Genomic DNA, 13,842 nt, shown 5'->3' with positions numbered 1-13,842 from the left:
ACACAGGATTTTTACCTTCTTGGTCTACACATGACTTCTAGCTTCATCTGCTCACACCATATCCACTCAATATATCACATCAGTTCTATTCAAATATTAACCATTTTAACCTCTCCCTGTGGTTCTAATAGAAGGATTGATAGCCTTTGGTATTGTTGGTCTGTTATTTAGGTAATTGCTTCTGCCTGAGGCATTTTCACAGAGCTAATTTATACTCTGTGCATCAGAAAATAAGCTACTTTAACTTTCTGAGAGGCTCAGTCTGACAACTCCCGAGGGCTTATTCCAAAAACACAGACTTTCTCAACGGAATGAGCTTTGCTAACATCTCACTCCCATAAGCACTGCAGCGTTTAGGAGCCTGATTTCTCCAGAGATGAGACATATTACATACCCCTTATAAACCCTGTTCCTTTCAAATGGCAGCTGGGGACAATTAGGAGAATAAAGATTGGATTTTCAGTGAGCGTAGGGATTTTGGCCACATAAAGTATGTTCTGTCATCCATAGAGACTACCCTTTTATAGGAGGACAAATATTTTTGATGAGGACAGGGTATGAATGACTACCATTGGGCACTAACTCTCAAAATGCTTCATTTAGAAAAGAGGACCTGCTTCCATGTGACAAAGAACCAGGTGATACAGGCCCTTCTTGGAAGGCAAAAGCTTCATTCCACTGTTCCTGATGGCTGCATGTTGTGCCCTGCCCTGCCCTGCCGGCCCACCAGCGCTTTCAGCTCTCCCTCAGGCTGGCTTTCTTCCTTTTTTTTTTCTTTTCTTTTTTTTTTTACATTTACTTGGAGAGAGTGAGAGCTGGGGAGGGGTATAGAGACTGGGATAGAGAGAATCCCAAGCAGGTTCTGCTGTCAGTGAAAAGCCCAATGTGGGGCTCGAACTCACAAACTGCAAGATCATGACCCAAGCTGAAATCTAGAGTGAAACACTCAACCAACCGAGCCACCCAGGTGCCCATCCCTCGTGCTTTCTTTAAGCCTTCTGTATCTACTTTCATACTACTCTTTTCTTTCCCTGATAAACCTAGTAATAAAGCAGCAGGAAGTTGAGGAGTGGAGAGATATTAGAAGGAAATGCTTTCAGATCTCGATGCCCTCTTTAGCCTCTGAAAGCCGTCTGTGAGCAGCTTGTATGTGCAGAGCTCAGAAGTTCCAATGCAGTTTCAAGGTTAGGATTTCACCTCCATGCCTGCACTTCTGTGCTTCAGGAAGCCAGAAAAGGACTATAAGCAACACCATTCTTACTTTAAGATGAGGAAATCAAATCACAGAGAACAAAAGTAAGTTATAGAAGAGCAATAGTAGCAGGCAGAGAAAAACAAGTAATTGTTCTGATTTCCAGTCTTCTGTTCTAATCATATAAAAGCAAACAAGTCAATCACACTTGGTTGGCGAACCTGAAGGCAGCTCTGTGGCACCTGACTCGATACTTAGATGCCTGGCTGCTGCCCTCGGCTTCTCCCTCCGTGACCTCTAGAGGCTCAGGAAAGGAGGAATGCACCAGCCTGCTCACCTTGAGGTGATAGAGCACAACTCCTGTGCTGAGTACATCGTCCTCCAAGGCCATCAGGTGCGGCAGGCTGGAGTCAATGACCACTCCAGCCCTCCTCCTGTTGATATCCACTCTGTAATGCTCCACGAGGGCCTTCCACTCATTCCACTTCTGGGTCCAGTCTTTAGTCAGCTGGTCTATCTGCAGAGAGAGCGGAGGCAGTCTTAGCCGCCCCATAGTCTATGGAGCAGATGTAAGGTCAGAAGTCATCCTACCCTGATTCCTCATGGCACTCATTCCTCACCTTCCTCGCGGTTACGATTCACAGCTCCGCATGGGCCCTTGTACCTCCTCTGGGAGTTGCTTCCAAAATTTCTTCAATAAGCAAGAGTTACTTTTATAAACTCCCTGAGTAAAGGATATTCTTAAAGTTTCCTTCAACAAGTATGTATTGTTTTTTATAACTTATAAATGATTTTGTTTGATTATGTGAGATGTTATTCATACATCTGTGTTTATAACTCCCCTTTCCCCATCCTTCTTCTATGTGATCCATACTAGGAATCCTTTTATGGCCTAATACTTCTTTCTTAAGGTGCAGAATCTCAAATCCTGCTATAAGCTTGTATGGGGCTCAAAGATACACAAAGCATCAAGATAAATCTCCTCAGGTAGAAAGAAGACTATAAGAAAGTGGTCTGAAAGAACATGTAATAACAACAATAAAATGCTAAGGGTTTACTATATATCAGGAACAGAGTTTTAAATATATATAATATAGCAAACTAGAGGCCTTAAGACTCTTTGGGGAACATGAATGAACAATGAACGTTGAGTATAAGGTGCTTTTTTTCTTCTTTTGGTGGAAATGAATGCCCAGGCAGGAAAGTTATCCTGGGAATGGAAGAACTGAGGAAGCCCAGGAAAAGGATCTGGATTGAGCTAAGTACTTCTCATTAACAGAATACTTGAAGAAGAAAAAAAAAAGAGTATGCCAAGTTTAGGCACGAGTGTTTTATGTACCCTAGAAATGTTACTTTTAACGTTATAATCATTGAGTTAAAATTTACAAAGAGTGAAATGCCAGGGTACCATGAAGGACTGGGCTGGATTAGGACCTGGCAGCAGGGCCATGTGGCTTACAGTTTAGCCAGCCTGGCTCGGCCACCTGGGGGTACCCCTGAACACACCTCCCCTTCTGGCTGGCTTTCATCACCCACCCCTACACTGCCTAAGGTCATACGGCCAGCAAGTGGCAGATTCAAGTCCAGAGCTGCCAGAATGTATAATGTATAATGGAGTGATTTTGACTCTGTACTTCATCTCTTATATACATAGGGGTGATATTTTCTGAACCAAAAATCAGAACATATATTTAAACACAGAATTTTTGAGACATTTGGATGTGTGATGTAGTCCTTAAGTTTAGTCTGGGTAACAAAATACTGACATAGCCAGGATACTTTATACTGGATAAGAATGAGGTGACAGAATACCAGGAATTGGGACATTTGGTTGTGGTATCTAACTCTAACCTGTCACCAAACAGTGCCTGTCATTTCTTCCTTATAAATGTCTCCAGAAATCACCATTTAACCTAATCTCTCCAAATGTCTTGTCGTCAGCTTCACGGGGATCACAAAATGAGTCTCATTCCTGGTTGATCTCTCTGCTTCTAGTCCTCCCTCTCTTCAGGTAATCCTACCTACAGCTGTCATATTAATGTCCCCAATATACCCCATTATTATGTCACCAACGTGGTTCAAGAAGCCATGATTAATCCTGTGTGCGTCAGGTTCAAACCTCCTAAACTGGCCCTATACTTACCTCCAACTTATCTCTTCTACATGGCTGCCCACACCAGTTCATTCCTTAAGTTTCATGGCTTTGCTTATATTATCCCCCCTCACCCAAAATGTCTTACCCCTTTTACCCCAGCAAAATTTACAGATCTTTCAAGGTCTACTTCAACTTCTCTGGCTTCCAGTACTGTGATGCCTACACTGAAAATTCCAAGCCATACAGATTTCTTCCTTCCCTAAGCTCTTTTCATATAACTCATATAGTTCATTACATTTAACCATTCTCTAAGTGTGTTTCCAACTAGACTGCAAGCCATTTTAGGGAAGAAATTTCTTTCTATCTCTGGAAGCATCATGCTGAGCACCTATGTAGTACTCAATGAATCCATGTCAATTTATTTATTGACTGGAAAATAATCATAAACCTCTAAGAGAACAAAATAAAGAAAGCCAGTCACCATCCCCAAGGCAAACACACTCCCCCCTCAAGGCTCGCCACTCAACTGTCTCTAAACTAGATAGAAGCTTTCCATCCTCAGGAGGGAGCAGTCTTGCCTCAGGAATAATGGAAGGAGAGGAGACCCACTACCAGGGTGATGAAAGCATAAATGAGTCCACCCCACACACCCACCTTCAATTCATTTTGGAGAACCAGCTCCTTCAGATTCTCATCCTTCTCCTCATTCAATGGACTGAAGTTTCTCTGCACAAAGAGAGAGATGTGCTTCATGGGTCTCACTCATCCTTACTCTTATGAAGGAAAAGAGGGGCAGATTTTTTTTTTAAATACCTTATCATTAAAATCAGAAATAAATCAGAAGCTTAAATACTGGGGCTCAAATTGGTACAAAGAAGGAAAATTCAAAGAAATGCTTCTGGAGGGCCCCATTCTCTGAATCCTCCTACACACAGAATAATAGCCATTCAGGCTATTGCCCTTTGGACAACAAAGATGATATACTGAGGATGCCCACCCCATCTGAAACTACTCAGGTAATCAGAGTAATCTATCCTGTCTTTGTTCCTGACTGTTCCACAAGAGTCACTTAATTGAAAACACAACATGCAACAGGGCTCAGATTCTATGCAGAAGAAAACAGGTTTTGGGGACAGAAAAATTCCGATTGCCTGAATACCAGTTCGAAGCTCAACAGCATGGCTTTTAGTCTTCCGATCTCCTCCCTGAGTTCTCTGATCAGTTTTATATTTGCATCCTGAAACATAAAGAACTTGGTCACCACTGCTTGATATCAGGCCCCAATCAGCTGTAAGATACAACAGAGAATTAGTTTGGAAAAAGTGGTTTACTTCTTTGGAGTAACTTCTGAGGCAATCTTCTCAAAGTATGGTCCTAGAACCACATCAACTTTACCTAAGAACTGCACCATTTTGTTAGAAATGCAAATTCTGCACAACCCCTCCAACAACTATCAAATCAGAAACTCTGGAGGGCTGGGGGCCCAGCTGTGGTTTAACCAACCGTCAAGGAGTCTTTATTCTGATAATATATGAGAATCGGTGCCCTTGAACAGGAGGTTGACAGGTAACCCAAATGGCAGTGCAAATAAGTAGTAGATGCTGGTCTTCCTATATATAGTGTGACTGAATTTAGTACCGACCTAATTACACTGCCTTTTAAAATAGTTCACAAATGGGCTATAAAGGTCTGGCCACCAGTTTATGATCCTTGCCCTGACACTTTTCACTGAAACTGCAAAGCAGATAAGGACTTTTTGCATTTTTCATTAATAACCAACTTTCAAAACTAATAAATTCCTTATAAGCCCCTTTTAGCCTAAAACAGAGAATTTACTGCAGTTTGCATAGAAAAGAAATAAATCAGGGGTGCCTGGGTGGCTCAGTTGGTCAAGTGTCCAACTCTTGGTTTCAGCTCAGATCATGATCTTGCAGTTTCATGGGGACAGTCCCCTCATCAGACTCTGCAATGATAGTACAGAGCCTGTTTGGGATTCTCTGTCTCCCTCTCTCTCTGCCTTTCAGGCTGTCTCTGTCTCTCTCAAAATAAATAAACTTAAAAAAAAAAAAGGAAGAAAAATAAAACAGAAGGATACATCACATAAACTCAAAATAAAAGCAATAAACACAGAAACTTTTAAATGATCTCCCTTAAGGTGGCAGTGGAACACCAGGGATGGCCTCAGAGAAATATCTAAAATAAATTATTCAAGAAGGCAACTGACACAGAGTCAGTAAAGAGATGAGAGAAGGGTATCACTCAAACCTTTCTTCATTTGGAGAAGTCAGGCAAGCTGAGGTGACCATAAGGAGAAAGAAATCAGTGAGAAAATAAAATAACTTAATATAAACAACACCAAACCAGGGTTTCAAATAAAGGCCTTACCTCATTTACCCGAGGCTTGTTGACGATGTGTTTGGCATTAGATGCATATCTCAGTGTGCTCATGGTCTCACTGTAGCTAGTGTGTGCAGGAGACACAGCTGAGGCAGAAGGAAAAAGTTAAAAACCACACCAAGCCCTTCCGACCCAGCCTGTAATCACTTGCCTTACTGCTATTGTCCAGGCAGTTATGAGACCCTTATGAGTCCATGTGTTATGAGACCCTTAATGAAGTGGGTGGTCATAGCCCTTTCTCTGAGGCAGAGTACCAGTCCCAACACAGAACCAGCTCCACCATCGCACTCACTGGCAACCATGATAGTTTTGGAGTTGCCTCCAAGGCTGTCCTTCAGCAGCCAGGTCAACACGGAGTCCCGGTATGGGATGTAAGACTGCCTCCGAGAGGGCGCGCCTCCACTGCTGGTCCCTGAAGGAGAGCTAGGGATCCCGCTGTCACCGCCATCACTGGCTGCACTGTTGAGGCTCTGGCAGCTGCTGAATGCTTGAGAATTCTGGGCTTTAAAGACAAAAGAAATAATAAAAGTGGAGGGAAAAAGGAATCATGAAACACACATATTAAAACAATGACTGGAGAACACATATTTATGTATCATCCCTCTCTGCATATGACAGGATGCTACAAGTTTGAACCCTAAATTAGACTGTGGACTCATGACACAGAGTATCTGAGCCACATGATTTTTCAGTCTCCTTTCTTTCTGAAATGAGATGAATGGGAGTATGACCACAGTGTCCTCAACCACAGATAAATATCAATTTTTATGATGTTCACCCAGAAGATAAGTTCATAAAAAAAAAAAACTTTATAAATGTCTACCCCATCTTGACAAGATGAAAATAGAGGAGTTGTTTTCCAAAGTCCCTCCCACTCTGATAATCCAGTCTATCAGCAAAATACCTAAGGTGGAGATGACAATTCCCAGAGTCACAAGAGATTTGTTGATATTGGCTCCTTCAGTAATCCGGTCCTTACAGTAACTGGGATCTGCTCTTTCACTAAACGGTCAAATAAAAGAAAAATAAAAACAAACAGGAAGACACTTTCCTTATAAATCTGCTGAAAGACACTGTCCATTATGCTGCACATTACGTAAGAAGCCTACATGATAAATTCTTATTATTTTTTTAAATTTATTGAGACTTCAATTTTTTTAATTTTTGTTTTTAACATTTTATTTATTTTTGAGAGAGCATGAACAGGGGAGAGGCAGAGAAAGAAAGAGACACAGAATCCAAAGCAGGCTCCAGCCTTTGAGCTCAAGACCAGCACAGAGCCCGACGTGGGGCTTAAACCCACAAACTGTAAGATCATACTCTGTCTGAGCCAAAGCGGTCGCTCAATCGACTGAGCCACCCAGGCACCCCTGATAAATTCTTTTTAGAATTCAGTGCCCAAAAAAGTATTACCATCTTATAACAAACTGGCATTCTTCCACTTCTCAGGCAATAGAAATCAAGTAATTCATTACATTTTTCTTTTATTTTGGCTGCCAGAGCACTTTCAACTAATGCTCATTTACAGTAATGATATTAGCATAGGTTTTTCATATACTCAAAGCTGCCCAATCTTGTTTTAATTTCACCTACTAATGGCTTTATAGTATCTATGTTGTTATCTGTCAATTGTTTTAAATTTCTTTTGTAAGTCAGTGGGTAATATTGAAGATTCACACTTCCAGGTACCTGATATAGTTTCTTCCTGACAGCATTTCATCTTTTTCCTCCCAAAATGCCAGATTTGCAGCAGCTGACAGAGACAACACTTCATTTTTAAAGGAACGATGTACTATAGTAATAATTTAACAGTCTTAAAATAAGAAAATTTGCTTTATCTCATCTCACACACCACATTATCCCCAAGACTTTCTTCTCTCTGGTTATACATGTGATTACAATCCATGCTTTCTTCTAATACTTAGAAGGTCATATCTTCTCCTCTATGCTACGGTATTTTTAAACACTTGCTTTCTTTTTTTCTCAGTAATGCACAGGCTGCATGAAATGAATGTTAAGTCAAAGAAAAAAAAGTGTACTCACCTAGTTACTTCCACTTAGAGTAGTGGTTTTTTATCTTATCTATACACTGGAATCGCCTGGGCAGCTTCAAAAACTGATGTCTGCAGCGCCTCTGACTCCACTAATAATGCTATTTATTTGATCAGAGGTGAAACCCAGGCACTGAGAATTTTTAAAGGCCCAGGTGATGTTAATAGGGTTCTACGATTTAGAAGTCCTGATACTGGAGATTTTTCAGTCCCTGGAAAACTATAATTTCGTAAGATAGCATTCAACAGGGGCACCTGAGTGGCTCAGTCAGTTAAGTGTCCAACTTCGGCTTAGGTCACAATCTCACAGTCTGTGGGTTCCAGCCCCGTGTTGGGCTCTGTGCTGACAGCTCAGAGCCTGGAGCCTGCTTCAGATTCTGTGTCTCCTTTTCTCTCTGCCCCTCCCCTGCTTGCTCTCTGTCTCTCTCTCAAAATAAAATAAAGACATAAAAAAAAATTTTTTTTAAGATAGCATTCAACAATGTTTCTTGTGTAATTTTCTCAGGATGACTAAAATGTGGAAAAGGATGGAACAAGCTTATTCCCTGTAAGATGGGCAAGAACAAGGTTAAGGGATTCCCCTTGGCTCTGAAATCCTAATTACCTGCCTGCTAGGTCCACAAGGTTGATCTTGCTAGCAATTTCAGACGGGAGGTTGTTCTCCAGGATTACCTAAGGCAGAAAGTACATTTAAAGCTTGTCATTTGGAAAAGTGTAGTATTTCACCCTTGGACACCCTCCCTAAACAAGGTGATAGTCTGGACTTTTAGTCAAATCACTCAAGAAATCTGTATATGAATGTACTCTGTACCAGATGAGCTCTCAAAGTCTGATAAGTCAGTCAGTAAGCCCTGGGTCCTTACTTCATTGAAAATAGAGCAGGACAAAACATTTTAAAACTTTTAAAAGATTTTAAAAAGGCGGGGGGTGCCTGGGTGGCTCAGTCAGTTGAGCGTCCGACTTCAGCTCAGGTCACGATCTCACGGTTCATGGGTTTGAGCTCCATGTCAGGCTCTGTGCTAACTGCTTAGAGCCTGGAGCCAGCTTCGGATTCTGTGTCTCCCTCACTCTATGCCCTTCACCCACTTGTGTTCTGTGTGTGTATCTCTCTCAGAAATAAACAAACATTAAAAATTAAAAAACAAAAAGAAAATAGAGCAGGACTTCCACAGTGGCCAAATCCCCACCAACTCTTCTGAGCACAATTTTCAGAGATACCAGAAATTTTAGTACAATTTAGCAGGCAAATGCTCAACTCCCCTCCTAGGGGCTGACTTTCACACTAGAGATCCACAGAGGCGTGCAGCCCTTAACTGTAGTCACAGGATGTTAACTACTAGGGCAAGCACTCTACCTATGTTCTCTATTCAAGGGCATCCAGCCCTCAAGAGCAAAACTATTTTTCTTTTTCTTTTTCTTTTAAATTAAGTGTAGGGCTTTGTTGTTATATTTTAATGCTGTGCATCCGTCACCAAAATCTAGGAGGGTTTTTTGGGGGGGATGGGAGTTGTTTATTTTTCATTTTAGAGAGAGAGCAAGTGTATAAGCAGGGGGAGAGGGGGAGAGACTCTTACATAAGCTCCATGCTCACCATAGAGCCTGATGCAGGGCTCAATTCCACAACTCTGGGATCATGACCTGAGCAGAAATCAAGAGTCAGACACTCAACCGACTGAGGCACCCAAGTGCTCCAAAATCCAGTTTTAAAACATTTTCAATAATCCCTTAAGTTCCCCCAAGTCACTACACAATCTCTATTCCCATCCCTATCCCCAGGCAACCACTCATCAACTTTCTACATATAAATTTGTCTTCCCAGGGGCGCCTGGGTGGCTCAGTTGGTTAAGTGTCTGACTTTGATTCAGGTCATGATCTCTAGGTCTAGAGCCTGGAGCCTGCTTCAGATTCTGTGTCTCCCTTTCTCTCTGCCCTTCCCCTGCTCATACTCTGCCTTTCTCAAAAATCAACATTAAAAAACATCTTTTTAAAAAAATTTAAATTTGTCTTCTTAGTATACTTCATACAAATGAAATTATACAATGACTGGCTTCTTTCACTGGGCATAACTATTTTGAGATTCATCCATGTTGAGGTATACGTATCAAGAATTCATTCCTTTTTATTGCTGAATAGTACTCCGCTGTATGAATATACCAGGTTCGTTTATCCCTTCACCCCTTGGTTGACACTTGGGCTGTTTCCAGCTTTGAGCAATTACAAATAAAGCTGCTATGAATATTTGAGTACAAGTCTTTGTACAAACATACCCTTTCTTTTCTCGTGGGAACAACAACTAGGCATGGAATGGCTGGATGATATGGTAGATACATGTTTAAATTGTTAAATTCTTTTCCAAAGTTGTACCATTTTATATTCCAAGTGGTAATACAGTGGATAAGAACTTTAGCTCCTACATAGTAGGCCATGGTTTAGTAGAATCACTCTTAAATTTAGATTTTTAGGGCTGCATGGGTGGCTTAGTCAGTGAAGTGTCTGACATCGGCTCAGGTCATAATCTCTCACGACCTCCCAGTTCATGAGTTTGAGCTCCCCAATGGCTCTGTAGAGCCAGGAATCTGGTTCAGATTCTATGTCTCCCCCTTTCTCTGCCCCTGCCCAGCTCACACTCTGTCTCTCTCTCAAATATAAATAAACATTAAAAAAAACAAATTTAGGTATTTTAAAAGGTGGATAGTGGTATCTTATTTGATATTAACTTGCATCCCCTTAGTGATTAATGATGTCTGCATCTTTTCAAGGACTTGATTATCATCTGTATTTTTTCTTTAGTGAAGTGTTGACTTAAAATTTTTGCCCACTGTTCTAAGCTGGTTTTTTTTATTACATTGAGTTTAGATAGTTCTATATATATTATGGATACAAGTGCTTTATCAGATATGTTTTACAAATACATTTTTCATATCTGTTGCTTTTTATTCTCTTAATAATGTCTTTCAAAGAAAATTTTTAAATTTTGACCAATTGCAAATTTCATTTTGTTCTTTTGTTCAATTTACTGAAAAACACTTTGTCTAATCCAGTATCACAAAGTTTCTCCCAAGTTATCTTCAAATTTAATGGGTTCAGACTTTACATTTATGTCTATGGTTTAGTTGGAGTTAATTTTTGGATAAAGTGCAAGGTATGGGTTAAAGTTGTTTTGTTCTGGTTTTGGTGTGGGTTTTGTTTGGTTTGGTAGGGATTTTTTTGGGTTTTTTTTTTTTTAACATATGTCTATTCAATTGTCCCACCACCATTTGTTGAAAAGACTACACACTCTCCTGTGAATTGTCTTTGCAAGCTTCTGAAAAGTCAGTTGCCTGTACATAGGTTTATTTTGGACTCCCTTCTGTTCCATGGATCTATTTGTCTATCTTAATGTTTTGGTGTGGGTTTTTTTCTGTTTTTTATTTATTTTTGAGAGACAGACAGAGACAGCAGGGGAGGGTCAGAGAGAGAGGGAGACACAGAATCTGAAGCAGGCTCCAGGCTCTGAGCTAGCTGTCAGCACAGAGCCCGATGCAGGGCTCGAACCCATGAACCATGAGATCATGACCTGAGCCGAAGCCGGATGCTCAGCCAACTGAGCCACCCAGCACCCCTGTCTATCTTAATGTTAATGCCACACTATCTTGGCCTTTTATTTTTACTTTAAAAATAATTTTATTAGGGGAAATTCCAAACACATAGGACAATAGAAAAAGAGTACCTGGTACCTGTCAACTCATAGCCAGGCTCACTTTGCTTATACCCCCACTTATTTCACCACCCACATTGTTTTGAAGTCAATTCATCACTACAATTTCAACTGTAAATATTACAGTATGCATCTCTAAAAGACCCTTAAAAAAACAACCACAATACCATCATTATACCTAGAACATTATCAACAATTCCTCAGCGCATCAAATATCTAGCCATTTTTCAAATTTCCTATTCATTTTTTTTAAGTTTCTTTGAATCAGAATCCAACTAAAGTCCTATATATTAGGAATAATTGATGTATCATTTTAATAAGGTAAATAACTTTAAATTTGAATGTACCATCATTTTTTTCTAGTTTTAGTGAGATATAATTGACATACATTACATAAGTTTAAGATGTATAACATGATTTGATATATGTATATACTGTAAAATGATTACCATAATAAGTTTTGTCACCCATCATTTCAATTATAATTTTTTTTGTCCTTGTGATGTGAACCTTTTTTTTCTTTCATAGTTTATTGTAGAGTTGGTTTCCATAAAACACCCAGTGTTCATCCCAACAAGTGCCCTCCTCCATGTCCATCACCCCCCTTCCCCTATCCTCTACCCCCATCAACCCTCAGTTTGTTCTCTGTATTCAAGAGTCTCTCAGGGTTTGCCTCCCTCCCTCCTCCCAACTCTGTTTTCCCCTTCCCCTCCCCTGTGGTCCTCTGTTAAGTTTCTACCATTCCACCTGTAAGTGAAAACATACGGTATCTGTCCTTCTCTGCCTGACTTATTTCGCTTAGCAGAACACCCTCGAGTTCCATCCACGTTACAACAAATGGCCAGATTTCATTCTTTCTCATTGCCATGCAGTATTCCATTGTATAGATAAACCACAACTTCTTGATCCATTCATCAGTTGATGGACATTTAGGCTCTTTCCATGACTTGGCTATTGTTGAAAGTGCTGCTATGAACATTGGGGTACGTGTGCCCCTACACATGCAATGTGAACTTTCAAAGTCTCTTAGCAACTTTAAAATATACAATCTATCATTGCTGACTCTAGTTATCAAGTTGTACTTTACATCCCCAGAACTTATTTATCTTATAACTGCATACTTTACCTCTATGCAATAAATGGTTTATCCTGGAGAATAGTCTATGTACACTTGAAAATGTATTCTGGGGGTGCCTGGCTGGCTCAGTCAGTGGAGCATCTGATCTTGATCTCAGGGTTAGGAATTCAAGCCCCACTTTGGGTGTGGAGAAGAGAGAGGAGAGGATAGGAGAGGGGAAGAGAGAAAGAAAATGTATTCTGTAGATGTTAAGTGTTCTTTAAATGTCAGGTCACATTGGTTGATAATGTTGTTCCAATCTTCTATATCCTTGCTGACTTCTGTCTAGTTGTTCTATCAATTACTGAAAGTGGAGTACTGAAATCTTCAACTACTGTAACTGAACTGTCTATGTCTCCTGTTTCTTCTTACATTTTGGAGATCTACTGTTGGGAGCACATACATCTATAATTGTTACATCTTTTTTTAATGTTTTTTTATTTATTTTTGAGAGACAGAAAGAGACAGCGTGAGCAGGGAAGGGTCAGAGAGAGAGGGAGACAAAATATGAAGCAGGCTCCAGGCTCTGAGCTAGCTGTCAGCACAGAGCCCGACGCGGGGCTTGAACCCACAAACTGTGAGATCACGACCTGAGCCGAAGCTAGTTGCTTAACTGACTGAGCCACCCAGGCACCCCTTGTTACATCTTTTTGATGTAAAGACCTTTTATCATTATGAAATGCCCCTCTTTGTCTATAGTATGCGTCTTAAAATTTATTTTTTTGCCTGACATTAACATAGTATTATAAGTTTCTTATGGTTACTATTTACTTTCAACATAGTTGTATCTTTGGATCTAAGGACTATTTCTTGTAGACAGCAAATAGTTGAGTTTTGCATTTATCCAATCTGACAATGTGTATTTTCATCCAATCACACTTAATGTAATTATTGATGTATTCAGAACTATTTCTATTCTTTTTCCATTTATTTTCCAAATGTTTCATGTATTTTTTACACCTCTGGTCTTCCTTCATTGCCTTTTCTGTGTTAATTATTTTTAGTATACCATTTTCATTTCTGATTTTTGAATTATATTTTTAGCTACTTTCTTAGTGATTCTACAGATTGCAACATGCATCACATCTTATCACAATCACCTTCAAACAATATTAACCTATTTCCTATAGATATGGAAGCTTTGCTTCCATTGATCTCCGTTTCCTTCCTATTCCTTTGTCCTATTAGTGTCAATATGTATGACAATGTATGTGAGGTACAGTAATACAGCATTATAATTATTGTTTTGTACAATCCTATTTTAATAACATTAGGAGAAAAAAGAGAGAATAT

General features: G+C 40.0%; 1 protein-coding gene across 2 annotated transcripts in view; it reads right to left on the bottom strand.

Moving 5' to 3' along the window:
- The window catches only part of STARD9 (StAR related lipid transfer domain containing 9), a 130,666-nt gene that overhangs the window by 38,126 nt on the left and 78,698 nt on the right, over nucleotides 1-13,842 (bottom strand). For both annotated transcript variants that reach the window (XM_029952477.1, XM_029952478.1), the window contains exons 10-16: nucleotides 8,340-8,407; nucleotides 6,589-6,686; nucleotides 5,977-6,186; nucleotides 5,673-5,770; nucleotides 4,447-4,524; nucleotides 3,942-4,013; nucleotides 1,530-1,709 (exon numbers count right to left, since the gene is read on the bottom strand). In XM_029952477.1, the coding sequence (XP_029808337.1) occupies nucleotides 1,530-1,709; nucleotides 3,942-4,013; nucleotides 4,447-4,524; nucleotides 5,673-5,770; nucleotides 5,977-6,186; nucleotides 6,589-6,686; nucleotides 8,340-8,407 (804 nt within the window). The remainder of the gene's footprint in view (nucleotides 1-1,529; nucleotides 1,710-3,941; nucleotides 4,014-4,446; nucleotides 4,525-5,672; nucleotides 5,771-5,976; nucleotides 6,187-6,588; nucleotides 6,687-8,339; nucleotides 8,408-13,842) is intronic.

Source organism: Suricata suricatta, chromosome 9 (assembly GCF_006229205.1).
Source record: "Suricata suricatta isolate VVHF042 chromosome 9, meerkat_22Aug2017_6uvM2_HiC, whole genome shotgun sequence".
NCBI lineage: Eukaryota > Metazoa > Chordata > Mammalia > Carnivora > Herpestidae > Suricata > Suricata suricatta.
The sequence above is the reverse complement of the archived record's forward strand: the minus strand, read 5'-3'. Positions and strand labels throughout refer to the sequence as shown.